This window comes from Aquila chrysaetos, unplaced genomic scaffold, assembly GCF_900496995.4.
Source record: "Aquila chrysaetos chrysaetos unplaced genomic scaffold, bAquChr1.4, whole genome shotgun sequence".
Classification (NCBI taxonomy): Eukaryota; Metazoa; Chordata; class Aves; order Accipitriformes; family Accipitridae; genus Aquila; species Aquila chrysaetos.
Genome location: NW_024470420.1, coordinates 11,216 through 38,590, shown reverse-complemented (window position 1 = coordinate 38,590; position 27,375 = coordinate 11,216). Strand labels below are relative to the sequence as shown.

At 51.2% G+C, this 27,375-nt stretch overlaps 1 protein-coding gene across 3 annotated transcripts in view; it reads left to right on the top strand.

Moving 5' to 3' along the window:
• LOC115338510 (T-cell activation Rho GTPase-activating protein-like) overlaps positions 1 to 27,151 on the top strand; it is a 40,139-nt gene extending 12,988 nt beyond the window's left edge. Inside the window, exons 1-9 of one of the 3 annotated variants that reach the window (XR_003922421.1) lie at positions 23,872 to 24,309; positions 24,551 to 24,712; positions 24,797 to 24,906; positions 25,253 to 25,448; positions 25,676 to 25,793; positions 25,951 to 26,099; positions 26,356 to 26,447; positions 26,534 to 26,694; positions 27,066 to 27,151. Coding sequence is in view for 1 of the 3 variants with exons in the window: in XM_030007109.1 (XP_029862969.1) it covers positions 24,160 to 24,309; positions 24,551 to 24,712; positions 24,797 to 24,906; positions 25,253 to 25,448; positions 25,676 to 25,793; positions 25,951 to 26,099; positions 26,356 to 26,447; positions 26,534 to 26,618 (1,062 nt within the window). In the remaining 2 variants the exon portion in view is untranslated. Of the gene's footprint in view, positions 1 to 23,871; positions 24,310 to 24,550; positions 24,713 to 24,796; positions 24,907 to 25,252; positions 25,449 to 25,675; positions 25,794 to 25,950; positions 26,100 to 26,355; positions 26,448 to 26,533; positions 26,805 to 27,065 lie in introns of those variants that run through there. The other 2 variants (XM_030007109.1, XR_005931951.1) reach the window with 2 other exon arrangements.
• The last annotated feature ends 224 nt before the right edge of the window (positions 27,152 to 27,375 follow it).

The following is a 27,375-nucleotide window of genomic DNA, read 5'->3' as shown; positions in this document are numbered from 1 at the left end:
TGTACTTAAGAAAAGATGTACTTGAGAAGCGATGTACTTAAGGAGTGATTTACTTAAGAAGACCACAGAGGTCTTGTGAAATAAGATATCCTTTGTATGTACAAGGCATGCCTTGCTAACGACTGGGCCCCTGAAGGAGAACGAAAAGACTGATAATGATAAGAAGGGAACAGCCTACCCCAGGAGGCGCCGAGAAGTTGAAAAATTGCTAATAGGCACGAAGTCAGCAAAAATCTTTGATAACCGGAGGAAAGGCAAAGGCGGCAGGGGGAGATCAGACCACCGACTCAATTCCACACCAAAAGACTTACTCACCCCCCCACCCCCCCTTGAGCATGTGCTGTAGAACAAAAGAACACTTTAATTTCTTTAATGCCTTTAATTCGAAGCGGGGAAACTTTAACCCAATAGAAACTGTGTGAGATAAGCGACTCCCAGTAATAGTTTGGGGGAAGAACTTTGGAAATCGAATATGTATAACTGAACTGTACAAAGTGCTTGCCCGTTTAGGCATGAGGTGTGCTAGCTTTGTGGATTACCACCTAGCCCCCAACTTTGCACAAACATGAATTGGAGTAAAATACCTCTGCTCTGTGTGTATATTGGCGTTTCACACACCGGGTAAACGACCCCACTTGTGGGACAACAGTAAGACGTACCAACTCCGCTAGTAGTCATTCTCCATGGGCTTCTTATCAATAAGCAAAATAAAAAAAAATATTCTGATAAATGGGGTATTTCTGAAGTCAGCAACTGATTTTTGTAATAGACTGTACAGGTAAGATTTTCAAGTATTTTCCCAGCATTCAGACTTAATTCTCCAGTAGAGACAATGAAGAAGCAAATAGCAGACCTCACACATGGGCAAAGGTTGACCTTCGTTGCAGTACACAGTAAGTACGTAAGAGGAAAGCAAATAGAAGAGTTGTTATCCCACATCTCCTGAGAATATGTCATGAGAAACCACCCTGTTAGAAGCAGCAATATCAGCTGCTACGACAGGTGATGGCAGCCTTATTTTGCTGCTTGTCTTAAATGTCTTGCGAAGTGATCACAAATCAACATGAAACTGCATGCATTATGAACAGGATTTCCTATCCTCCTCCTCATCCCTACATATTTTGTCACGTGTGTTTTTAATAATTCATATGGTCAAAGTCATGGTCAGTTGGTGCTACGTTACCAGATGCATCCCTTTGCTCTCTGCAAAGTTGGGTCGCTTATTTCAGATCCCAAGCCATACCTTTCGTTCCTAACCTTGCTGTGTGAAGCAAAAGGTGATGGAGGAGCTATCGGCACGGTTTAATTACATTTTTTCGTACACTAAGGCTTGACCCAAATCTCTTTGTAGCCACCGTAGTCAACTTCAGCTGGCTTTGTGACACTTAAATGGTTAGAACCTTCTGTGCTTGAAACAGTAGTAAGGCCACAAAGCCTTCCATTCTTTCAAATTTGCATCAACTCTGTTCAGTAAGACTGAATTTCTGTAAGGGACTTTTCCAACTAAGTACTATGGTTCCTCAGTTTAGTACTGTAAATGAACTCTAAGAACACGGTGGACATAATGTGAGATTAAACGACTTATTAAATGTGTTCATTGCTACAGTAGCTACAGAAGCCAACCAGCTAAAATAAAAAAGGCTACTATGGTGAAAGTGGTGGTGCATTTTTGTCACCTGTCTCATTTGCAACTGAAAGGAGAAAAAAGAGAGAAAGAAAAACCATTTGAATTTAAATGTTACAGTAAGATTAATGATAACAGCAGTTCTCATGCATATGAGGGAGAGAAGACTGTTCACAGTAACAGCAGCTGGACAGACACATAGATATATAATACCTTTTTTAATGCCACCAAATATATTACTTTGCATGTTTGCCTGTCTGTCTGGTTCAGTTTGACTTTCAGAGTCAGGAGGGCACACCACAGGCACCTGCAAACATTGTCTTGTCCCGCATAATAAATGAATCGTATAATTGCCCAACATTCAAGCACCAGCCGTTAACAGTACATAGGAATACAGGATCGCAGTCATCCTTACAAATTCTGTTTTATATTGGACCGTCTTCCAGGTCCTAAATACAATGTCATTTTTCCCGTTTGCATTAACGTGTACGGGAAGAAAAAAGTAAGATTATTCCACCTATAAAAGGAAATGCACTAGCAACTTTGGAAGCCCAGAGCAAAGTTAATAGCAAATCAAATGAAATTTAACAATCTGTGCAAAGGAGTCCTCTGACATTTGGAACTGCATACAGGTATCGCCTAGAATAAAAATCCTGCTTTTTTCTGCCTCAGATTCATACTGGCATAGCTCTCAACATTTCTGTGACCCAGCCGGTATGCAGTTAGTCAAGAGCACAGACGGCTCTTTGGGGTTCTCACAATATTAAACTACAGCTGAAAAAAGAGAAGAGTTATCAAGGAGAGGAATTACCACCCATGACTTTTTATTTTTTGCAGCTAGAATAATCATGAGGAAGAGCACTGTTGGGCACATAGGGAGGAGAGCATATTATAAGTGCACACGGAAACCTTGCCAATTCTTTGCTTTCTTTAAAAATGCTGTTCTCTAGAGACAAGACCAATCAAGCTACGAAAGCTCACAAAAGGATGCAAAACATGACCAGAACTGAGACTCACAGCTTCCTCGCAAGATAATGTCAACTAAACTATAATGGACTTTTTGAAGCCAGAAGAGACTTTTCATGAAATTTCATTCTTCTGACAAGTCTTAAGGTTGTCAGTTTAAGTTTGGCTTTACATAAGACCCATACTCAGTGTCACTCCAGCTTTCTCCCCCTGCTCTCCAATCTTCACCTGTTGATTAAGGTGGCTCCAGCACTCAGAGTCGTGAACAGAGGGACTCTAACAAATCCCTGCCTCATTTTGCTCCCATTAGCCAGTGGATGGTGCTCTTAAAACACTGGTGCCTCTCCATCAGCCTGGGGAACTGGCCAGGCTAGCCCGAGCGGCCGCCCTGAGGTCTCTGGGCTCCTACAAGACACCCTTCCTTGGCTTGCGTCCATCACAGGTACCTGCAGCACAAACCCCAGCCAAATAAGCCCTCCCGGGTGTCCTAGTTTCAGCTGGGATAAAGTTAACTGTCTTCCTAGTAGCTGCTAGGTGCTATGTTTTAAGTTCAGTATGAGAAGAACGTTGATAACACTGATGTTTTCAGTTGTTGCTAAGTAGTGTTTAGACTAATGTAAAGGATTTTTCAGCTTCTCATGCCCAGCCAGCGAGAAAGCTGGAGGGGCACAAGAAGTTCACACAGGACACAGCCAGGGCAGCTGACCCAAACTGGCCAACAGGGTATTCCATACCGTGGGACGTCCCATCTAGTATAGGAACTGGGGAGTGGGGGCAGGGAATCGCTGCTCGGGGACTAGCGGGGTGCCGGTCGGCAGGTGGTGAGCAACTGCACTGCGCATCATTTGTACATTCCAATCCTTTCATTATTGCTGTTGTCATTTTATTAGTGTTATCATTATCATTATTAGTTTCTTCTTTTCTGTTCTATTAAACTGTTCTTATCTCAACCCGTGGGTTTTGCTTCTTTTTCCCGATTTTCTCCCCCATCCCACTGGGTGGGGGGGGGAGTGAGTGAGCGGGCCGCGTGGTGCTTAGTTGCTGGCTGGGGTTAAACCACGACACCGGGACATTTGAGTGCAGAGATGCCGGAGTGACTGCGCAGAGTTAGGCAGGTCCAGAGCAGTTCATCGTTTCAGAGTCAAACCTGGCTCTGCTTGAGGTGATGGCATGGTGAAGGAGAGGCAGCAGCATCCTCCATGGGGCATGGATCAAGAGCTGGACCCAGTGAGATCAAAAACCATGCCAGAAAACACTGCTATAGCCAATATGTAAAGGTCAAGCGGCCGGGCTTTGTCTTTAACTCAGTGATGACGGTTTGCATGGGGGGTAGGCTGAGAGATCGCCTGCCGGACTGGTCCCTTCTGCAGTCTTAGGTATCTCTCCATATCGCAGCAGAGCCCGGGCAAATTCATAACATGCACTGATGTCTAAGTTGGAACGTCAAGCGGACTATTAGGTCAACGAGGAAAGAGCCTGCGGAGGGCCTTTTAACTGCACTATTCTCTGCTTTAGAGTATTTCCCCCACTCTGGTGGCAGACGGTACTCCCTGGTCACCAGGGCCTTCAGGTGCACACAAGGTCTCACCTTTGTGCCACCCTCCAGCTGGATGTTGCAACAAGAGTTTCGGAGTACTCCACCCGCCATCTGTGTTTGGGCAGCTCAGCTCCCAGACTCACAGCATCCAACACAACAGGTGTTGTCAACCCCCTCAAACACAAGCATCTTCCAGTTCCAGGCTGCTTAGGTTTGGTTTTGATTGTCAGTGCCTTCCAAACATCAGACGGTGTCATATACTGAGTCATGCCCTTCCATCTAGCATACAGCCACACGGAGCAAAGGTGCAGATGGAACAGCAAACCAATGAGCAGGACAGAAAGCACTGGGGATGCAGAACCCGCATTACTAGCAAGATTCCTGATACCAGTGAGCTAACTGCTGCCTGGGAATTGTCTGGGACCAAGGAGGTGTGCGCATAGGTGAGATCTCAGGTTTGTTTAGCCCTGCCATCAAAGGGGAAGGGTTCAGAGGCAAAGAGCATTTCTGCAGTTGCTCTGTGTGAAAATCTTAGAAGATTTTACTTGATGCAGTTTTTACTGTGGAAATTCTGCATATATATCCCACAGTTGTCTTACAGGAGTCTTTGGAGACACAAAGAGCTAACAGACCTACCTATGTGACACATGTAAATGAGAAAAGACTTTTTCTCCAGATGGCCTGAAATCTTCTCCACCCTGTGTTTATTCAAGTTTGTTAGTAGTAATAAGCTTTTGGGAGAAAGCAGGTATGAATTAATGAAGCTAGAGAAAGAAGCTGAATTTCTGAGACAGCAAGTCACAACCCACACCAAAGACCATTTCTGGTATTTCCAGAGATTTCCTGTACTGCTGTCTCTTCACATATGCTTATTCTCCAGCCACACTCCACCCTTGTACGCTGAAGTCTAAGCTGATTTTCATCTCTGATTAGATGAGACTATCAGTGTGAAAACTGCAGATATTTACTTCGTTCTCCTAAGTGAGTGGGACCTTCTTCAGTTTCCATCCCACCTTTTTTTTTTTTTTTTTTTTTAATACTAAACCATGCAGAGTTGAAGTTATTTTCCATTCTAACCTGCAAGCAAATAAATCTTGGTGAAGGGTACAGCAACTTGCAGGTAGCTTTTACGTAACTTCTGTTCCTTCAGAAAGACATCCATGACAGGCAGGAGACATCATCCTGTAATCACCCCGTTAGAGCAAAACATTCACGTGCTGTCTGTGCTCTCTTGTCCAAGTAGGCAACAAAATACCAGGCCTAGCCAAATTCCTTCCATTCCAAAAGTATAATCTGGTATCATAACTGCCTGGAAATCTCAAGAGCCTCTCACTGCAATTATAAAAATATCTTCATAGGTATGATCAGTTCTTTGATTAACGTGGATCACTTGTATGTGAGTCCACTGCATGCCCACTTTGCGAGCAGGCTTCATTTTTTAAGGTCTGCCCTGTTAAACTATTTCCTACAGCTTGCCACCTTTTTTCCACTGGAGGTATCAATTTCACCAGTACGCCCCCTCAGCCAATTTAACTTTCAAAGATCCTTTGTCAAACTTCTAGTACAATGCAAAGAAAAACATACCACTTCGTAGTATTGACTTACCAAGACTGACAGAAGAACAGCACATCATCTATATTTTGCCATTAAGCAGCTGAAAGGCTGAAGAAAGAAAGTCAGGTATTTTTTACCCACCAGTAAACACATTCTTCCAAGGAGACTTCTTTTTTTTAATCAGCCAAAAGGCAGATCAGCCTAACTGTGTATTTCACGCTGCTAGTAAATTCGTCAGTGTTAGGAAAAGTACATTAGGTAAGGGGAGAACACAGATACGTAGATAAATTTACACTGAACATACAATCTGAATAAACTCTTCTCTAGGATTTTTCTTTTTCTTTTCTTTCTTTTCCCCTTCAATGGCACATATTTTGAACAGCATTCCTGTAAAAAAATCTTTGGATTGCCCTAACCTATCATCTCCTGGTAATCTTCTCCTTTAAACTGAGGAGAATAAAAGATAGTACTGCGACTGCTGAGACAACTGTGCCCGTCTACTTTTTACAGGCAAGTCAAAGCAAGATCAACTCTGGAAACTCCAGCGCTTTTTGCTCTCGAAGACTATAATGCCATTAGTCATTCTATAAACTTTTCAAGCTTGATCTTAAGAGTAGCTTCTTTTTTGTGCTTGCCCATCTTGTGAGACTTTGCCAGAACCTGATTGCAGTGCCTGTTATGTCCTATCATTTAATTTGTGTCAATTTATATCAATTTGTTCTTGCACCAGCAACCTCTTTAAGCTGAAGTATTTCTTTTTTCTGGCACTTAATCCTCCTCTGACTTGGCCACGGAAGAACTGAATGCCCCTCTTCCACCATCACTTTGCGGACTAAACACACCATCATCATCTAGTTTTGCCTTACAGAATAGGTATCTTCATATCCCCTCCCCATCTTTACTGAACCTCTCCAGTGTCAATTCATTTCCTCACCGGTACCCTATGCAAACATTAAGAGGCCTTATTCTCGCCTGGTCACACAGTAGTTGTGTGCTGTGACACCCCCCTCATACAATTAACAGACTCTCAGATTATAGCAGAAGCTTTCATTATTAAGTCCCCACCCGCATGATCTTTCACTCCATACTACTTAATTTCAGCCCTTGCTGTTAGCCCCATCCTCTAGGTCACGTGGATCTTCCTGTGAGATACTCAGCTCCTCCCCTGTACTGGCAAGGCTTTGTGTCCTCAGCAGCAATTATCAGCACCTTCCTTTTTTCTGCGTCACGGTCATTTACAAAATGCCTACACAAGGTCAATCCCACACGGGGATCTGAAGCACAATAGTACCCAAGGAAGGCTTTCCTGGTGGCTTTCTGACCCATTCAGAAGCTAAGGTTCCTCATAAGAAAACCTATTCTTGGGGGATTTTGAGTCCAATAAGGACATCAGAAAGGTCTCAGACCAAATAAATAATGCCTCATAAAGAGGCAAATTCTGCTTCTGAGAGTTTTTATCCAGCACTACATAAATTGCAAGCACAGGAACCGTGCAGCCAGTGTGCACATTACTAAGCCAGAGATTACTCAATCCCCTCCAGAGTCAGTCACCACGCAGGAAACACCAGCAACTTAATAGGCTGAAATTGAAATGCTCGTGCTGTAAACATCAACAGTACAGGTGGTATAAACACACCTATAAAACAAATCGGTAGGGTCACAAAGTTACAAGAATATGCAGCAACCTCTTGGTGATAAAAAATATTGGATGACTTGACTGTCTCTCTGGACTTAAGATTCTAATGAGTTACTACAATTAAGTAATAAATCAATTACACAGATGGAAAAGGCACAATATGTGTCCTTGGATATACCCTGAAGATCACAAAACACATTCGAAACAAGAGCTATGTTTCAAAACACTTGTGGAAGGCAGGAAACTGCAATCTTCACTTACAAGTAATAACCAAGAGGCATACGCCACCCAGCATTTCCCAGAATAACTCCTAATGGCTTTTTGGTGCTGCTGTTTGCCTGGCAACGACACTGTACACCAAACACTGTCCTTCTTCATTAGCTGGGAGAGGAACACCGTACACAACCAATGATTCCTTTTCCTTATGGAAGGATCCTTACACTGTAGGTTATTTGCCCCTGTGATGGGAAAGTTGCTTCTACAGTGGAAAAGAAAACACTTTGTTCCCTCAGACAACTGAAGATGGTTGCTGCCTCACTCTGAAGGGGCTCTGATTCCATGCACAGATTTCAGAGCTTCTGTGTCTCACTGACAGCTACAGAAACACTTTCAGAAGGGCAAGGTGGACCCAGGGGAATTGTAACAGAGAAACAGGTGCAAAATATCTGTGTGAAAAGAGGCAAAACTATTCAATACCCTACTGAGCATCAGCCACATTTCATTTAGAGGCAGAGATACAAACACTGAACTTGCAAACTCTGGCCCTGTTGGCACCTAAAGACTGGAGGGGCCCTGATGTTGGATTGTGGAGATGAAGGAAAATAGGAGCAAACACCAGCAACTGCCTGGACCAAAACCACCTTCCTTGCACCAAGACCCACGCAAAACATATTCCTAACCTCAAAACTGAGACACAATCTTGTGTGATCTATTCAAACTATCAACATAAGTTCTGCCGACTGCATAACCTCCAGCTCTCCCAGTTCACAGAACAAATGGCTCTGGTCACACAAGCTCCAGGCTGCTCTCACTGTCCCAACCTCTGCCATGCCAGTCTTCAGAGTACAAAGAGCACAGTCCCTTTGCCTCCCTGGCCATACACACATACATAGGCCTCTGGCACACCCAGCCACCAACAGCGTGTGATAGACCCATAATTGCCTGCTAAGAGCCTGAAAATGGCTATCAGAAAAGTTGTGAATCAGGAAACAGATGGGAGAGGAACTATGTAGGTATATAAAACTTCTCCACTGGGAGATGATGAAGTTACCTTAACTTCTGGCTTCTGGAATATGACTTTTTTTTTTTTTTTTTTTAACCTGGAAATGTCCGGGCTGATTTTCAACATTTAGTTGAGATTTCTTATTTCTGGTAGCTCTAACAGATTGCCTGTTACAGCAAACCCACTTGCATCTTTCTCCTGAGGGTAACGATCCATCTGGAAACCTTGGTCCAGGTTGCATATTTCTGTGCAGTGAATCTAAGACAGATGGATGGAAATAATAAACCACAAGAACAGGGATTTTTAGAACAGGATTCTGCCCATGTGGGCTACCGTGACTTCCAGCACACTTCCGTTAGTAAATAAATCATATGCACAATAGCATAGTGACCAGACACAGGGAAGTGGTACCAGATGTGGTAGCAAGACATTCTCCTGACTGGCATACCCTTGCTCAGCAGCAATCTTCTGTCTTTGAGCTTCTTCACCCAATCCTCCACTGCTCATCGTGCTCCCCTGAACTTGAGTTTAAGTACAGCCGCCACTGGATGAGCCCAAGCACGTTTGTCTCTCTCTCACACTGCACCCTTTACCCTTTTTTAGTTATACTTCCCTTGTACAAAGACCCAGGTACATTCCTGCATAGCTGAGAGGCCACGCTCCCCATCTAGAGGCAGGGATGCAGAACAAAAATCAAGAGTTTGTGCCATTTCCTATATTGCTCCATAAGCAATTGCTGTCATAGGATGCCCAGATACCCCAGTCCCACTAGGGCAGACTGGAATACGAAGGAAAATTGAGTGAAAATCTGCAGAAGATTCTTACTTAGGTACTTTCCCTGAGACGCCACGTTTCTTTTCTCTCCACTCTCTACTCTTTCTGAGCCTGGAAAAGTTATCTCTTCCCAGCAGAAGAATGGGACACATCTGGCCCTGGCCTTGATTATCTAATCCAAGAGGCACGTCCCCCATCACAAGGCTCTAAAAAATAAGCTGATAACCCTGCGCTTCTGGCCACCACCTGAGACAGGCCACTGGACTGCACATGCTTTAGTCTGGCTCAGTTCAGCAGCTCTTGCGGTTTTTAAATACCGGCTTGTCACTCAGAGATAGCCCTTATATATAGTCACCAATTACAATGTGGTTATACATCAAGTCCTATCACTCCGAAACCAGCCCCCTTGTGCAGGTGGACACTAAAAGTGTAACAGCCCTGACTTCAAGTCCTTTGCGAGTCAGCAGAAACAATCTGTTTTCCTCAGGGAGACCAGGTCAAGTCCTGAGGAAGAAGCATACACTTTACTGAACCAAGCTCCCAACTTCAGGCCTTGACTTCAAACACTGGTCATCAAGTAACAGAATACAGACAGCTGCCTGTACGCCCCTGTCACACCGCCAAGTCACTATCTATTCCATAGCTCTAGATAATAGGATGACGTCTAAATGAAAGGACAAATTCCAAGTGACTCACAGTAGAGGTATTTAATTAATGGTTCAAACCTGCATCAGGGGAGGCTCAGACTTGACATGAGGAAACATTTCTTTACCGAGAAGGGTGGTCAAACCCAGGAACAGGCTTCCTGGAGAGGCGGTTGATGCCCCATGCCTGTCAGTGTCGAAGAGGCATTTAGTCGGACAATGCCCTTAATATCATGCTTGAACTTTTGGCCAGCCCTGAAGTGGTCAGGCAGTTAGACTAGATGATCGTTGTAGGTCCCTTCCGGCTGAACTATGCTATGCTATGCTGTTCTTCTTTCTACCTCCTCCTTTCCCTACCAGTGCATGCTGAGGAAATCTCTGATGACATTTCTTCCCAGCCCTGCACTAGCAAAAGGCATTCAGTGGGTAACCATGTCCCAGACTAGGCACTGGCTCTGTCACATTGTGGGAAGGAGGCATGTGCCTTCTGGTGGGGGCGAGAGCTCTGGATCGTCTCGAGATAATTGGACCATCCGCACAAACTGGCAAAAAGCAAGTGTGAAGTACGTTTTTTGGGCGTCTTCTGTGTTCATCCAGTTCAGCTGGGTTTCCACAGGATGGCAAAACCCCACGTTTCTGACACTAGCGAGGCTCCAAGATCAAGCCCTCAGTCTGAAGCAGGACATGCTCCTCAACTAAAGGGTTGCAAATCTTTTGGAGGTGGGCAATACCTGTTCATTACCCCTGGATTTTATTTTTGCTCCTTGGGCTCATTTTTAGAAACGCCCAACCTGTTTCCCGTGGAAAAACATGCTCAAACACACAAGCCTGAGAACAACAGTACTCCATCAGAGAGAAGGTCCCTCTGGCCCAAAACTCTGTCTCCAAGGTGGCCAACCATTACTCTCTAAAAGAGAGCATACGAGCCATGCAAGTCTGCTTCTGTCAGGGTCCTGGGGGTGCTCATAGGCCTCAATGGCTGGGATCAGCCTCCCCTGGGACCCCCACCCTCACCGCCTCCTGACAAGGGCCCAGGGGATATGTCTCAGCTCAGCCTGGGGCCTTCAGTCCCTGCCTGAGCCATGTTGCAGGTGTGCCTGTCCCTGCCCTTGTCTCCTGGATGGGCCTGGGACCTGCACTGCAGAGAGCTGCTCTCCTGGAGGGAGCCCTCAGACCTAGGTCAGAGCTTGTCATGCACAACTCTGGGCACAACATAGCATAACTGTTCTGGTCTAGTCTAGTCTAGTCTACTTCAATTCCCTGCGCTCACCCTGAGTCAAATAACAAGACTGTTACTTGCCTGAAACGCCAGGGGGTTTTCAGCTCCAAAAACACTTTCAAGGACACATGACACAAAGGTTAGAAGTGGAAACAGGATTTTTTTTTAATATTATTTTATGGGTTTTTTCTGAGTCTGTTTCAGAGCCGATGCTCACAAGCCTTAACACAATGTGCCTGTGTAGCCAGGAGCAGGCTGACGCATTCTTCAGTTGAGCTTGAAAAAACATCCTTTGCAGCCTGGCAAAGGCAAGTCACAGAGCTGCAGAAAGTAGCAGCAGGAATACAGGCCAAGCAGTCCTTGCTTCCTGAAGAGTAAGAACGTGAAGAATAAGGATTGGGACTGATCACACACAAAAGAAGACAATGATGACAAACATAAAGACGAAGAGGTGTGTGGTATTCTCAAAAGTATGACACGTAGCGATGACAAGCATACGGTTTGCCTTCCAGAACTTGCTCCGCCACTGTGCTTCTTGGCCAACGATGCATGCAAGGCGCTCTCGTGCCGGCCCTGCGCTTGATTTGCATGCAGGGAGAGGTGAAAAGTGGCAGCGCCTGATGGGGCAGCGAGCCTGGAGCCCTTCCAAGCGCGGGCTGTTTTGCCCAAGCCAGAACCCCTGGGGAAATGGAGTTAAGGGAAGAGCAGAGCTCGCTCCCGCTCCAGACTTGCACTGGGCAAGAGAGCCCGAGAGAGCCAGGGCACGAGCGGTGCCTTGGAGGGAGGTGCAAGAGCAGCAGGCAAGGACCTAGGCGAAAGGGCCCGGCGGAGCCCTGCCAAGGGGCTGTGCTCAGTGCTACAGAGGACAAGAAGCAACCCCCCGGGAGCATCCCTTGGAGCCCGCCGTGGGAGTGAGAAAGCTTCCTCCCCCCGGACGCGGGGCACGAGGGCCACCTTCGTGGAGCACGAGCAGCGGGCACCTAGCCACAACGGCCCAAAGGAGCCCTGGCGAGGGGCTGTGCTCAGTGCTGCAGAGGAAGGCAAAAAACCCCCGGGGACACTTGCTAGCCCACCGTGGGGGAAAAAAAGCCTTCCTCCCCCCCAGCTGCAGGGCACGAGAGGCCATCTTCGTGGTGCACGAGCAGCAGGCAGTAACCTAGCCCCAACGGACGGGAGGAGCCCTGACAAGCGGTCCTGCTCAGTGCTGCAGAGGAAGGCAAAAAACCCCCGGGGCCCAGTGCCAATCTGCCCTGGGGGAAAATTCCTTCCTGACCCCAGAGCTGGCGATCGGCTATTCCCTGAGCACGTGAGCAAGACCTGCCTCCCGGTCCCACAGGCTGGTCACGCCTCCCAGAAGATGCCCGAGCCCTGTTCTCCCTCAACCTGGAGCCATCTCAGGGGCTTCCGAGAGTGGCCAAATGCCCGCGGCCTGATCGACCTTGGGGGCAAGAATCCTTCCCGCGCCTTCGGGCCACCAGCGGGTGCTCCATGGCACTGGGACCCCGGCAACATCTCTGCATCCCACTTCTTACGGCTGCTGCCACTGGTTCCGCAGGGAGCGAGGACGGCGAGCTCCGCAGTGCTCCTCCAGAAGGCATTCCCTTGGTCTTGCCACAGCTCTCCATCCAAAAAAGCCCGATGGCCTGGGGCACCTCCAGGGCTTGGTGGTTCTTCTCGTCTCCAGCAGCCTGGTGCAGCCTCCGGTGGTCCTCCCTCAGCCCCCTCCAACTCATTCCAGCGGCTCCTCGCGGACTTGGTCTCGGATGTCTCTGGGCCGCCTGCCCGGCAGACTGGTGGTGGGACAGGGGAGGCTGCCCCTTTTATACTGCCCCGGGGCATTGTGACTGCTGCGTTGCCGGGTGGTGGCACTGCGACACGGGGGTGAGGGGGCCCCCGTGCGCAGCCCTGCCCGCCGCCCCTCGGCCCAGCATCCTTCGGAGGAAAGCCTTTGTGGTGCTGGCTTCGAGGCAGTCCCTGTGCCCAGGAGGCCCGGGAGTCTCTCCCTGCCCTTGGTGGCCATGCCCTGGGCCCAGCTGCTGGGCGTCCCTGACGCCTGCTCTGCCACTCGGCTCCCAAAGCCAAGCCTGGTGCTGTTCCTCTTCTCTCAGGCCATAGCAGAAACCAAGCCTGCAGCCCTGAGACCACCTCTATTAGCCGTCCCCTCTCTGTGCCAGAGCTAAAGCCTATGTGGCCCCACAGCCAGGAGGAGCAGGGACACAAACCCTTTTCCAGGGGGATAATAGAGAATGGTTTCAGTAGCTTCAGCCTGGAGGAAAGCCAAAGTGTAACCAGAGCCCTAGGCTGGGATGGACGGTGCCAAAAGACCACCAAAGGAATAACACAGGCTTTTAAAAACATGTGAGTGGAGTTTACACTGGTGTGGTGGAAGGAAAGGTTGGTCGTATTCAGACCTAGAACATTTGGATCCGTGACCACAGCCCAGCCAGGCAAAGGACAGCTCTTCCAAACTCTCAAAATAGCCCATTGCTGCTGTCGCCGTCACATCCCCTTGTCCCACTGAAAGCAAGCTGCACAGCTCCTCTGCTAAACGCACCCATTGGCCGTGTTTATTCCACAGCTCATCTGTGACTTGAACCTTTCTGAGAGTTCTTTGCCTACCTCGGTTTGTGGGAAGATGTTCAGATCTTATCTCAAACCCTGGCAAGTCTCCTTTTCCTTTAGGATTTAGTATTTTGAGTACTGAGAGATTAAGAGAGGTACTCTCCTTGCCATTTTGTGCGTTGGTGCCAAAATTGATCTGTCCCTTCAGCCTGTGTAAATAAGGGCATTTATGGCACAGACATTCCTTTGGTTGTGGTGATGCCAGAGGTGAAAGGCATGGGTTTGGTTCCCTCTGCAGAGATGCAGAGAGCATGCATGGTTTCCTCACCGTTCCTTACCAATCCACCAAGGGACATTTGCTACCGCACTGTCAGGAGAGGTTCGGACTTGACATGAGGAGACATTTCTTTCCCAAGAGGGTGGTCACACCCTGAAACAGGCTTCCTGGAGAGGTGGTGGATGCCCCGTGCCTGTCAGTGTTGAAGAGGCATTTGGACAATGCCCTTAATACCATGCTTGAACTTTTGGTCAGCCATGAAGCGGTCAGGCAGGAGGACTAGTAGGGACTCGTAGGTCCCTTCCAGCTGAACTATGCTATTCTCATTCAGAATGTGAACAGAGAAAAAGAAATAGTTTTTCCCACTTTGTTGGAATTTGACAGAAAGTAAATTAAAGATGCCTTGTCCAAAGTTGCACAGCAGTTTAGCAATTGCATTTCAAAACGGTGCTTTGGCAGTTGACGAAATTACGCTGCCAATAGAGATGTTTAGGAAAAAAAAGGAGTAGTTTTGCGGAGGATGTGTGAAGGGCTCTACAAAAACATCTTTAAAGAGTCTGTGGCTGATTCCCATGGAAAACACTGATTTTGTTTGAAATCTAAGGCTCTTTCAGCTTGGGCATCTTTTAGTTTTACAGCAAAAACTTAGTCTTTCTCAGAGGAAACAGGGACTTGTACAAATTGAGTTGAATCCTCAGCTTCCTATTTAAAAATGCCTTTAAGGGAAATGCAGAATCAGGCCACAACTGGGCAATGGCATTAGTCCCAAAGTTAATCCCAATGGCATTAGTCCCTAAATTAATCCCAGATGCATACCAGTTCACAAGGAAGCCATCTACTTGGTTGTCTGATTTAGGAAATCTCACCTGGCATGTAAGGCTCACATTGAATCCCATCCTACCATCACCTTTCACACACTTGTTTTACCCATGCTTTTATGCTTCATAAAATGAGCTTCCATAAGTGTTAGCAACTCCCAGTCAGCACCAATTCTTTTGATAAAAATAACCTGCTACGATTGTCTGAGCAATCATAGTTAAATTATACCACCACTTCCAAAAGTTCTGTGACAATATTTGTCTAGTGGTTCTGATACAACAGAGCTTCTTTATCTAATAGTTAATATTAACACACTTCGATAAGTAAGAAACACATAGATCGATATACTTTTCCAGGGGAAAATATTTTAAAGACTGCACATTAGTATAAATAAAAAGGCAAAACCCCTCAAAGTCTGGAGGAAGGTGCAAAGGTGCTTCTTTACAATAGGGTTTTTGTCCACTCTTACTTAAGTCAACTGAAGGGAAGATCTGAATAAAGCCACGGTGCCTTCTCCCACTCTACTCTGACCACTCACCGAGATCCAGTGCTTAGCGCTGCTCCCAAACAGTTTCCACGGAGACTGGAAGAACTGTCAGATGCTACCGTATTTAGAAACTTAAGCTCCCAGTCTCTCCTGCCATTTCCACATCCACTTCTCCCCTTTCTGATAAGGCATGAATCATCATCAGAAATCACTCTCCAGTCCATTAACAAACTAAACATTGCACAGACTCATAGAAGTACACGGGTGACTATCGTTACATCTGCCTCGATATTAGAGGGATCAGCACTGCAAAAATACCTGCAGTTAGCAAATATTCATGTTGCATTTATGAGCATTTTCATTCCAGTACACACATTTTGAAACTGTTATTGTGGTAGGAAGGCTAGGTAGGTATTCCAGCAAGGAAGACTGCTTTGCTGCTATATTAATACCTTATATTATAGTGCAATAATCCTGTGCTCTACAGAGTCTCGGACTGGTTCATTGGAGGCGGGGGGAAAAAGTGTATGGCTTTAAAAGGCTTGCAGTATTGGGTCAAAGAAGGCACAGATGTTGCAGCAAATCCTTGAAACAACATAAACTCACCATGCTTGTCTGAGCCTATCCAAAAAAGTATTCGCCGTGGCCAGACCAAGGGTTCTGTGCTGTGCCTGGCTAATTCAACAGCAGGGCACCCTGCTTGGGAGAACCACTAATCCTCAAATGTAGCATTAAAGAAGATGAGACCAAGGCTACAGAGACTTTTGTTAAACTGAGCATAAGAAAAGAATCATACCTTCCTGAGCCTCAAAAGAATTTCTACAAAATCTTAGATATTTCTGCGATGACTTCAGGAGATAATCTTACAGCAAGTGACTCCGAACAGAACTTTCAGATGCTTTAGGAATAAGGAAGGACTCTAGGTGCAGTCTCGAGAAAGCATATGCCTGAGAAACAGAGGAAAACCAGAGTGAGGAGATGGGGAAGTCGAGAACGTTATTTGCAGTAGCTGCTCTCATTCGACCAGATCAAGACTGACACAGTGTTAGCAGAGGTACGGAATAGATGTGAAAGCCTCGGACATTTCTGACCAGCGGGTAACACTGTGGGATGTAAATGGTAAGATTGCGTGCATTTTTTTTCGCAACACAGTAAAAAGTGACGTTAAAAATATCAAATCCACCAGACCAAAAAGATTTCCATCCTACTCAAGTTATGAGAGGAAAAAATCCTCTCAGGAGATTGAAAGAGATGTCCTCCATAAACACGCACATCTGTGGTTCCCAAGCCCATCGTTCAGAACTTCTGTCATCAGTTTATTTTCTCCCATGGGTCTTCTCCAATTCAGTAGCTGTCACTCCAGTGAAAACCACAACACAAAGCTGACATTTATTGAAGATGGGCAGGGCCCCGCAAACTCTACTGTGGCACTGCAGACAAATCTAAACATCATCTTTACTCACAAATTTCCATTCAGTTCAGTGAAAGCAGAATTGCCTCTGAGGTGTGGGAATAATAAAGAGAAAATTCGCCTTTCGGTTGCACCTAAGAACAGGCTTGCAGAGGCGCCTGTGGGAAGCCTGCTGGAAACAAAGGGGCCATGTGGGAGTCAGGGAAAGCAGAATATGCTTTCCACCACCTAGAAAAGGAGCATCTTTTCTACCGCACAAGTCACACCCACCTTTAGCACTGCTGTTTCTCAATTGCAGTCCCACTAATTTGCAATTTTCTGCACATCAGTGAGCCAGTTCTGTTCAGAGGGAAGACTGGTATCCCTGCTGAGAGCTCAGGTCAGGGCTTGAGCCCATTTTTCTGTATTCCATCATATGGAGAAAAAAAACCAAAACCACCCTCAACAAGAAGAGAGAGAACCTGTTCAGTTTCATCACTCCACTGCCACCCCATGAGGTTTTCTTTGCTTGTTTGAACATACAATCAAAAATATATTCCAGGTGTAGCCAGATTCAAAAGCACCTCCCTGCAATACCACAAACTCACGATGATCCCCCGCTGAAACGTACACCCACAGCTCAACAAGTACCAGGGGTGTTCCGATCCGGGTTGTCAGCTCATTAAGGGAAGGGATGGCATCACATTGTGGGCATCCAGACCTTACCTCCTCTCAAGTTCAAGAAGAGTCACAGGTGGGCATTTCATGCCCTGGCTCCTACATTCCCGAGACAGATGTCAAAATGTGGATCTCCTGGACTTCACGGTTGGTAACAGCCTAGCAGATGCCAGGAAGGGCCACCACAGACATCGCAGAAACATGTGCAAGTCCTGCGTGAAATAATTTGTGTAGCCCTTTGAATACTGCTTCATAACGCTCCTTCTCCAAATCAAAGCCGGTTTTCACGTTGGCTGTCCCGGCACATGTCTCTGCCAAGAACTGAAGACAAACGGTGTGGGGTTTTGCATTCTGGGACATAGTTTTTAAAACGCAATTCCTGGATTTTGTTACACGCGCGTCTCTGGCCAGCCGCTGTGGTGATTAGGAAAGAAATCGCTGCTTTTCGTACCAGCAGACAACACTTAGCACTTTCGCAACAATTCACGGGGCTTTTGTGCCAGGAAGAAATGAAAAGGACACGAGTCAACTGGCAAAACCCCCCACTTCCTCGCTTGGTGAAACCTCCCCAGCAGCAACCTGCTGCTCTCCGACCGACAGCTGCTCCCGCCCAGGGCTCAGCCCCCTCCCTCCGTGGCTTCTGGGACGCCTTTTACCCCTCTTCTTCACCCCTGCTGTGGCCCGGCAATCCCTGAAGCAATCCCAAACGTTTCACTCACAGCAGAGGAAAAGCAAGCCAAGGAGAACAGCCACCAAAAAACCCCCCAAACCCAGGGGAATGAAACGCTGTCGCTGACCAGAGAAGCCGACGGAGGAGAACCGTGCTCCTTCTGGAAGAAAGCCTGCGGACAACTCTCCCCAATTTCCAGGCGCCTTGCCCTGGCACGCCGGGACCAGGTGCCCCCCAGAGGACAGCGCTGCCTCTGGCTCCTGCCCAGGCCGGGGGGGGCCACTCGGCGCCTTCCGCCGCGCAGCCGTGAGGCGGCCATTTCCCCTACCTCTGCAGATGGAGGACGGCGAGGCTTGCGAGGTCCCCGCCGGCTGTCTGAGGGGGGCTCGGGCCCCCCGGCACCCTCGGGCGGCGGGCGAGAGCCGGGGGGTGCCGGCGCTCCCCGGCGGTCCCTCGCACGGGGCGGGAAGGCGCGAAGAACCTGCCCCTGAGGAGCGCCGGCCGGCGGGAGTGGCCCTTAGCGCGGGAAGGGCAGCGCGCCCTGTCAGCGGCGGGGCTGCTGCCCGCTCTGCTCACCCGCCGCCTCGGGCTGCAGCCCCGATGGCCACCCCAAGCTGGCTGGCGGCCGTGCAAGCCTGCCCAGCAGCCCGAGGTCGCCAGAGAATTAGGAGCGTGCTGGCAGAGAGCAGGCGAGGGCTGCGCTGTGCGGCAGAGAGTAGGAGCTGAGACTTTGCCGGAAGAAATAGGAGGGCCCCGTGGTGCTGACCGCCCAGGAGTGCTCCGGGATGTCGCGGGGAGGCTGCCACGCTGGTTCGAAGCACAGACTGCTGTCCCCTGCTCCTTTTCCATGCGGGCACCAGGATACGGTAAAGCAAAACACGGGCAAGGTCAAGCAGGACTTGAGAGTCTTGGGGGCAGGAGTGAAAGGGACAGGTGCCCGAGCGATCTTCTCTTCTGTCCTGCCAGTCAGAGGTAGGGGTGCGTAACCGAAAAAGCCGGTCGAAGAAACTCTCTGAGGCTCGATTTTGGAGTTTTAGAAAGCAGGTGTTCTTTACTGCAGCGCTGGATGCACGGGGAGGTTAGTTCCTCCTAGCGTGCTTACCGTTGCCTACAGCAAGGCAAGCTTATATTGTTCTAATCATATATTTATTTATGTTATCATTGACATAGTGTCCGCCCTTTGGGCACGCGCAGTGTGGCTCATCTCTTTTTCCTAGTTAGCTGGCCTCGGCAGGTTTTAATGGCTGGATGCACCGATGTCTGTCCCAACGGCAGGTGGGGGACAGGGCTCTGCCCTTCCTGAGACCCCCAGCCCCTGGAGTGGCGGCTGGAAGATGGGTAGGTCAAAGGACCCTGATGGGAGCCCTGCAGGGCCTCATCCATTGGACCAACAGGCACCTTCCCTTGTCACACAGAGCATCTCATGGGCTGGAAAAGGGATGCTCTGGAGAGTTTCTGGCAAATCTCTGGAGAAGAGCTTCTCCCCGCCCCTCTCCCAGGGGGCTTCTCGGCTCTGGTGCCCTTCCCAAGGACAGCCCCACAGGTGGGTGCAGCCAGCGTGGCAGGAAAGAACAGGCAGCAGCCACAGCGGTCAGCACTGCGGGAGAGCCAAGGATAAAGCCTTATCACCCAAGTGTGATAAAGCCTTAATAACCGAGTGTGCTGCTCCACGGACAGGAGTATTCCTGCCTTAAGCTCACCACACATTTCATTTCCCTGTGGCTTTTGGCAGGATATGAATGGCTCTTCAGTGCCGGTGGTTGCTCCCCTCTTTCAGTAACAATTGCAAATTTTCTTCCTGTTGGACCTGCCCCAGTTCCAGTCTCTTGGGGCTTGAAAGCTGGCACAGCATGTGCACCAGAGACATTCCCACAGCTTGGCTGTCGTCCACAAGGAGGAGTCTGTCTTTAGCCACGATGGTCATTTCCAGGGAAAACCGCTTGTTGCATTGACCAGGACCCTACGAGGACAACAGAAGAGCAGGGAAGCAGCCATTTGCCACAAGTCCAGTGGAGCAGGCTGCTCAAACACAGCCCACTGTGACTTTCTGTGCTGCTGGGCCTGTGGGGACAAAGGATTAAGCCTGAATTACCTACATGAAATAGAGCTATCGCTAGCCTCGTGCAACGGCACCCAGGAGCTGGTCCTGAAAACCACCAATGCAGGACACGGAAAGCTTTTAACCGCTGTGGCTATTCTGGAATAGCACACTGTGCCGTGTGCCTCCGTTTCTACTAACAACCCTTCTCCTGCAGCTGAAAAGGAGTTTGAGATCTTGCGTATGGCTAAAGGGGGTTGGTGGCCTCGGACGGTGGCTGAGGCTTGGGGCTTGCATTGCCCGTGACCAGCTATGATCACAGAGTGACAGAGGAAAGACTTTCCCTGGGGAAGAGGCACCAGAGAGGGGTTGAGGTGGAGGAAAACTTCACCACGGTTTTGGTTGTAGGTGGAAAGTTCTGGATGAGAGAGGAATTCTACATCTTCCATAGCATGGCACAGGTAGAGTCTTCTGTTGGTACCAAGTAGAGGCAGAATGTCAGACAAAGTGGCTCATTGAATGGGAATGATCTAGGGAAATTTACTTGGCTATTAAAAGCCCCATTGCTCTAGAAGTTGAATCTTTTTTCTCTAGTCCTTTTTTTTTTGGAAGGGGGTGGCGGGAGGGGCATGGATAATATATCTTCATACCTACCAAAACAGGCATTGTAGCAGTCAAGATGGAATGTGCCTTTCTCGCGTACCTTTTCTTTTTTGAACATGGTGAATTCAATCTGCTGATCAATAGCCCGCTGAGTTCAGTAGACACCTTGGATTTTTATCCTTCGTCTCAAGAGCTAGACGCAACCTCCTGTTGCTGGTGTTAGCACAATTAATGCAGATAATCTGCTATCTTCTACCTAATAATCTAGGCTACATACTATCTAACGATCTATGTGAGAGTACAACCTGACCCAATGTTACACACAACATCGGCACTGTGAAGAGCTGTGACATTCAAATGAAAAGGGAGACATTTTGAACACCTTTTAATAGCTTGCAGGAATACAAAGGGGAAGCACTGTGTCAATAATACCAAAACCAATATGGATTTTCCCAGCTAAATTTCTGAACCTACTGTGACAAGTGATGGCCTATCAGAGTGCATGTCTGCACGCCCTGCACTGCACCACACGGGACCTGTTCACATTCCCTGGTCTGGGAGATGGGGCAGAGTGGACCCTCAGGCAGCTTGCAGGTGGCACACAACCGGGAGGAGAGGCTCACGCGCCAGAGGGTCCTGCTGTCAATCAGGGGGTCTTGACAGGCTGGAGAAAGGGGCTGACGGGAACCTCGTGTAGTTCAACAAGGGGAAGAGCAAAGTCCTGGAGACCTGGGGACGGACAAGCCCTTGCACGAGTAACTGCTGGGGGACACCCAGCTGGAAAGCAGCCGTGCAGACACCTGGGGTCATGGTGGACGCCAAGTTGACCGACTTAGAGCCAGAAAAGTGCCCTTGGGGCAAAGAAGGCTAACTGCATCCTGGGCTGCAGCAGGGAAAGCATTGGCAACAGGTGGAGGTAGGTGGTCCTTCCCCTCTGCTGTGTCCATCCAGCCCTGGGCTCCCCAGTGCCAGGCAGAGATGGCCATACTGGAGAGAACTCTCACCCCAGTGCCCCTCCCACTTTCCGTTGGGCTCGGAATGTTGGTCAGTTGGAGCCCACGGCCACCAGAGACAGCAGCACAGAGCTGTGCTGGCACGGAGGAGTGCTGGGAGGAGGCAGGATCTGGCCGAGCAGCACCGAGCCGGCACCGGCACCTCGCTTCCCATCCCCGCTGTCGCCGACTGGCCCGCGTCCTCGGTCCGCGGCGAGGGTCCTCCTCTCCCGGGCAGGATGGGCCAGGCCAACTGCTGCTGCAGCTCCAGGTGGGCTCTCCCTGTGCCTCGGGGACACGCGGGCACGGCCGGGACCCGCAGCGGCGGCCTTTCTCATGCCCGCCGCTCTCTGCTCTGCAGGGAAGCTCTCGCCGACGCCGAGCCGGTGCTGAGCGCGGACGTGCGGCTGACCCGGGGCCGCAAGAGGAGCGAGAGACGCCTTCTCCTCCTCCAGGAGGAAGTGGTGATCGCCAAGTTGCAGTAAGACCCTCAGAGCCCAGCTGCCTTTCCCCCATCCCTGGCCCTGGCACCAGGGCAGGGACACCCCGGCACCAGCCCCAGGCCCCGGGACCATGGTGCTGGATGCACCCATCGATGTCCGTCCCAAGGGCAGGTGGGGGACGGGGCTCTGCCCGGGGGGGACCCCCAGGAGGCCACCTCCAGCTCACCGCCTGCCTCTCCTCTCTGCAGACGTGGCACCACCCTGCGCCCACAGCTCCGCCTGGCCCTGGACCAGCTGTGGGTGCTGAGCAGGCGGAAAGGAGGCAGCGGGGGAGGAAAAAGAGGAGGAGGAAGGCAGCGATGAGGACAGGACCTCCATCATCCTCATCTGGCCCACCAGCTCCTGCGTTGCCACTTTTGGGTGAGTCGTGGTGCCACGTCCCATGGCCGGGCAGGAGAGGTTCCCAACCATGCCCACGCCATCCTGTGAACGGCCTCTGCCCTGCGTGCAGAGCCTGGGCAGGGAGCGGGAAGCACGCCGGCAGGGAGGGATGGGGGCATTGCCAGGTCCTGCATCCCCTGGTGCCCTTTGGGTCCCCAGAAGGGAAGGGCAAAAGCAGCTGCTCTGGCAGGACACGGGGAGCCAGGGCTTGGGCAGCGTGTCTGTCCTGCCCCGCGGGGCTTCGTCCTGCCCCTGTGTCCTTCCCCAATGGGGCAGGGCTGCGCAGGCGCCCGCCTCTGCCCACGGGCTGGGGGGCGGCGGGGCCTGACGCTGGTTCTCCTCTCTTTCTGCAGCTCCCAGGCACTGAAGGAGCAGTGGGTGGGCACACTGCTGGGGTAAGCCGGGCCCTTGCGGCTGCGGGCAGCTCTCGGGCAGAGCTGCCTCACAGGAGAGAAGGGGCAGCTTGGGGCTCAGCCAGCTCTCTCCCTGTCCCTTCCCGGTGCACAGGACACCAGGAGGAGCAAAGAGAGCCCGAGTGACCCGTCTGCCCTCCCTCAGACCTTTGGAGAGGGAGCTGAGCCGCCGCCACGCCGTGAGTGTCTCTCCGGTCTGGGCTTTGTCCCTGAGCCCTGGTCCTCCAGCCGAGCAGCAGAGGCATCGCTGCTCACCTTCCTCCGCTCCTTCTCTCTTGCCCAGTGGAGGACATTCAGCGCCAGGAGCCTAGAGAGACTGATGGAGGGCCAGGCAGAGGTGAGAATGGCTGCCTTTCACCCGCCTCTGGCTGTGCCGGCGTCTGCGGCCAGCGAGGTGAGCTTGTGCGGCAGGGATGGAGGGAAGAGCGGTCCCACGGTGCCACTCGGGGAGCGTAGAGGCTTAGGGAGCCACCAGGAATGCCAGCACATCCTCGCTGGCGGCGCTGGGGGGAAACCTGCCGTGTGGCGCAGAGAGCCCGGGAGGGCAGAGGGTCCCAGCTCTGCCGCGCTCGGGCTGCTGGTGCCGGGTGGCAGCTCGCTGGTGGCCCTTTCTGCTGCGGGGCTGCTCTCTAAGCGCAGCCGGCTTCTTGCAGGATCATCCCAAGCAAGGGCCACCGACAGCCCCGTCTATCAAAGCTGGGGGACTTTGCCGCTCACCAGGTGAGTTCTGGAAAGAAACGCATTGTCCTGCAAACGGTTGAGCTGTGCTCACTTGTCCCTTCAGTGTCGCCAAGCAGGTGTGGCACCCCAAGGGAGGACGTCACCTGGACAAGAAAGGACATGTGCTGGGCAGCGGTCGCTAGACGTGGTTCTGTCGGGACATGGAGCCTCTGCTGCTGCCCACAGCTTGGAGGAGGGCAGGGCGAGGGCTGGGACAGGCTGCCCCGGTGGCACGCTGGCTCTCAGGAGCCTCCGAGCTGGAGCCGCTGAGCTGGAGCTGTGGTTCCAGCTGCTGGCTCCCTGCCCATCCTGCCACGCCACTCAGCACCGTGCTGCAGGCAGGGCAGGCTCCGGGAGTGCTGGCCCGGCTGTCTCCATTGACACGCTCTTGCTCCGTTTTCCTTTTCAGAAGGAGGGAACAGCAGCAGCAGCAGCAGCAGGAGGAGGAGGATGGGGCTGCCCTGGCCCTTTGCTCTGCGGAGGACCCCGGCCGCTGCCCAGGCGCCAGAGCAGGCAGGCTCTGGCTGCCGCGGGGTGCTCTTTGGACAGCCCCTGGCAGCCCTCTGCGGGGAGGACGGCTCCCTGCCCCAGCCCATCCAGGTAAGCCAGCCTGGGCAGCGGGTCCCCAGCCCTCCCTCCGGCTGCTCCAGAGGGGAGGTGAGTGTCCCCAGGAGCTCCGGGGATGGGGGATTGGTCTCTTCACCCCCCCTCCCCGCAGAAGACGCTTCTGGTGCCTGCCCTTTTGGGGGGCGCAAGGAGCAGGATCTGGGGCAGTGCTTTGGTCACTGCTGTTGGAAGGCAGCTTCTCAGCCAAGCAACTGTCCTCCTGCCCCTCCTGCAGGAGATGCTGGCTGTCCTGCACAAGGAAGGACCGTCGACAGAAGGGGTATTCCGAAGAGCTGCCAGCGGGACAGAGTTTCGTGAGCTGCGGGAGGCCCTGGACCATGGTGCGGATGTCGACCTGGGCAGCCAGCCTGCACTGCTGCTGGCCGTCATCTTGAAGGTGAGCGCTTCTGACCTGCAGCTGGAAGAGCTCTTGCCTGGCCTGGAGTGTTCAGAGGCTCACCTGGAGCCCCTGGCATTGCAGGACTTCCTCCGAAGCATCCCTGCCAAGCTCCTCGTGACAGACCTCTACGAGGACTGGATGGCAGCAATGCAGAAGAGCGGCAAGGAGGAGAAGGTTGAAGAGCTGAAAGCGTAAGTGTGGGCAGCAGCCTGCCTCTCGAGGAGGGACTTGTAGAGGCCTAGGACTTGCCTGAAAAGGGACGGTCTCCTTAAAAAGCTGTGTCTTCTGACAGCTTGCTTTTGCTGGGGTGGGCTTAGATTTTGGGGGAAAGGGCATGGACAGGGAGCCTTCCCTTGCCTGGGCTCGGGTGAAGTGAGGAGCTGGGAAGCAACGCCGTCCTTCCTTCCTGAAGCGCAGGAGCACTGACCGCTGGCTGAGAGCACCGGGAAAGCTGCGCAACCCACCCGCGTTGGGCAAGCTTCGGGGACGGCTGTGGGCAACATCTGCTCTATTAACGTTGAGTTCCTGTTCCCTCAGGGTGGCCGAGAAGTTGCCTGGAGCCAATCTCCTCCTCCTCAAGCGGCTGCTGGCCCTCCTCCAGCACATCGGCCACAACGCCTCCAGCAGCAGAATGACCGCTGGCAACCTGGCCATCTGCCTTGGGCCAAATCTGCTGAGCCCACCTAACGAGGACCTGCTCCCCCTCGAGGCCATGCTGGCAGTGACTGAGAAGGTGCGCTGTACTGAGCAGCTGGCTGCAGCCTTGCCGGCCCATCTGAGCTTGGCTGCTCAGAGGTCCCTGGCTGCCTCCTCTCTTGAGCAAATGCTGGTGGGGTGGCTGCCTGCAAGAGCAGCCCCACAACCACAGCCGCCTGCGCAGAGGCAAGGGTCGGGAGTGGGAAAGGCTGCGTGATACATTTTCAGGCACCTGGGTTGAGACCGAGGGTTTGGTGTGTGCAGGTGAACGTGCTGGTGGCGTTTCTCATTGAATACTGCGGTGACATCTTTGTGGAGGAGATGGCTGGCCACTCCTGTCCATCAGCCGGGGAGTCGCCAGCACCCATGGACAGCGCCGCAGGTACGAGGAGGAACCGAGGGCTGTCACAGGCTGGGGCTTGGGGTACCAGATACCTCAACGTCGAGAAGACAGCTGGTGTAGGGCTTTGAGTGGGTTTTGCTTTAGGTGTGCTTTACTTCCAAGGAGTCACTTTGCTGCACATGCTTTTCCTTTCTAGACCTGCATTTGGAAGAGCAAAGTGGCCCTGCAGGCAGAGCAGACAGGGACCACCAGGCAGAAGCCTTGCTGCACGCACCACCCGCCTCTCTGCTGGACGTCCTCAAAGAAGCTGGGGGAGACGCGGTGGCGGAGTCCGAAACGGCAGAGGTATGGCAGCTCCATCAGGAGCCACCCTCCTACCCGAGACACGGTATCCCTGTGTTTGTTGAGCTGCCAGAAACGAACTGAGTGTCACACACCCGTGTGAGCCCTGTGTTCCAAAGTGAGGCCCTTGGAAGAAAGGGCTAATGCAAACCAGCCAAAGGGATCTTCTCTGTAGGGCTAAGGCAGCATTTTGCCAAACAGTCGCCTGCTACTCCAGGGTGTCCCTTGCCACCTGCTGACTCTGACATTTCTGTTGTAGGCACCCGTTGCTTTGGCTCCAACCACCCTGGGGACCACAGTAGACTCCCTGGGATGCACAGAAGGACTAAAGAGCGTTTCAGAGGAAAGAAGGTAAAATGAGTCGGCTTTGGGTAAATCAAGAACTGATTCTAGTTGATCCTGGCTTTACCTACCTAATCATACTGTGGGATGGAAAGGTTTTTAGGCTCCCCACAGGAAAAGGAAAACCAAAAGAAAAGAAAGAGAAAACAGGCCTGGGCAGAGGAGAGGGAATGCCAATGAGAAAAGAAAAGAAGGAAGAGAGAAAGAGATGGGGACTTAAAAGAAGCAGGAAGGTCCAGCAGGTCAAGAAGCCCAGGTGTGTACCAGGCTCTGCTTCCCATCTTTCCCAACTCTCAGCACTGCTCCAAGTCAGTCCGACCCGCTGGCAAGGGACGGTGCTGCGCAGGGCTTGGAAATAACTCCGTGGCCGCTCCCCAGGGGCTCCCCATCGAGCCCTGCTGTGTGGCACCAGGGCCCTGTGTATCTCTGCACGCACGCAGGTCTCTAAGGGGATTACCCGTGGGGATGAGGCGCCAGAGCCGTCCCCTGGTCGATGCCAGCCATAGCTCTCTCTTCTGGGCTATGAACAATTCCTCGTCAGTGGTGTTCCCCAAAGAAAGGGGAACCGAGTCATGCCTATTCCTGCCTTTGTGGGTTTATCAGTGCTCTCTGACTCTGTCGTTGTAGGTGCCGTTTCCCTGTTACTGGCTGAAGCCCTGTGACTCCCAGGCCCGCCCCCCACCGCAGTTGATGTTCGCAATAAAAGGATCTTTCTCTCTTCTGAGTGTGTCTGCCATACGATATTCCGGACTAGGTAGATGGGGTTTTGTGATGAGTCCTCGGGGACAAACTCGGATGAGTTTGGGATCGTGCCTTGCCCCAGCATCCTTCCAGCAGGTATCAGGGCTGAGTTCAGGTGCTTTAGGAGTGAAACCAAAGCACAGGCTCACGCCAGGAGGGTGGAGGTTGGAAGGGACCTGTAGAGGTCCTCTGGTCC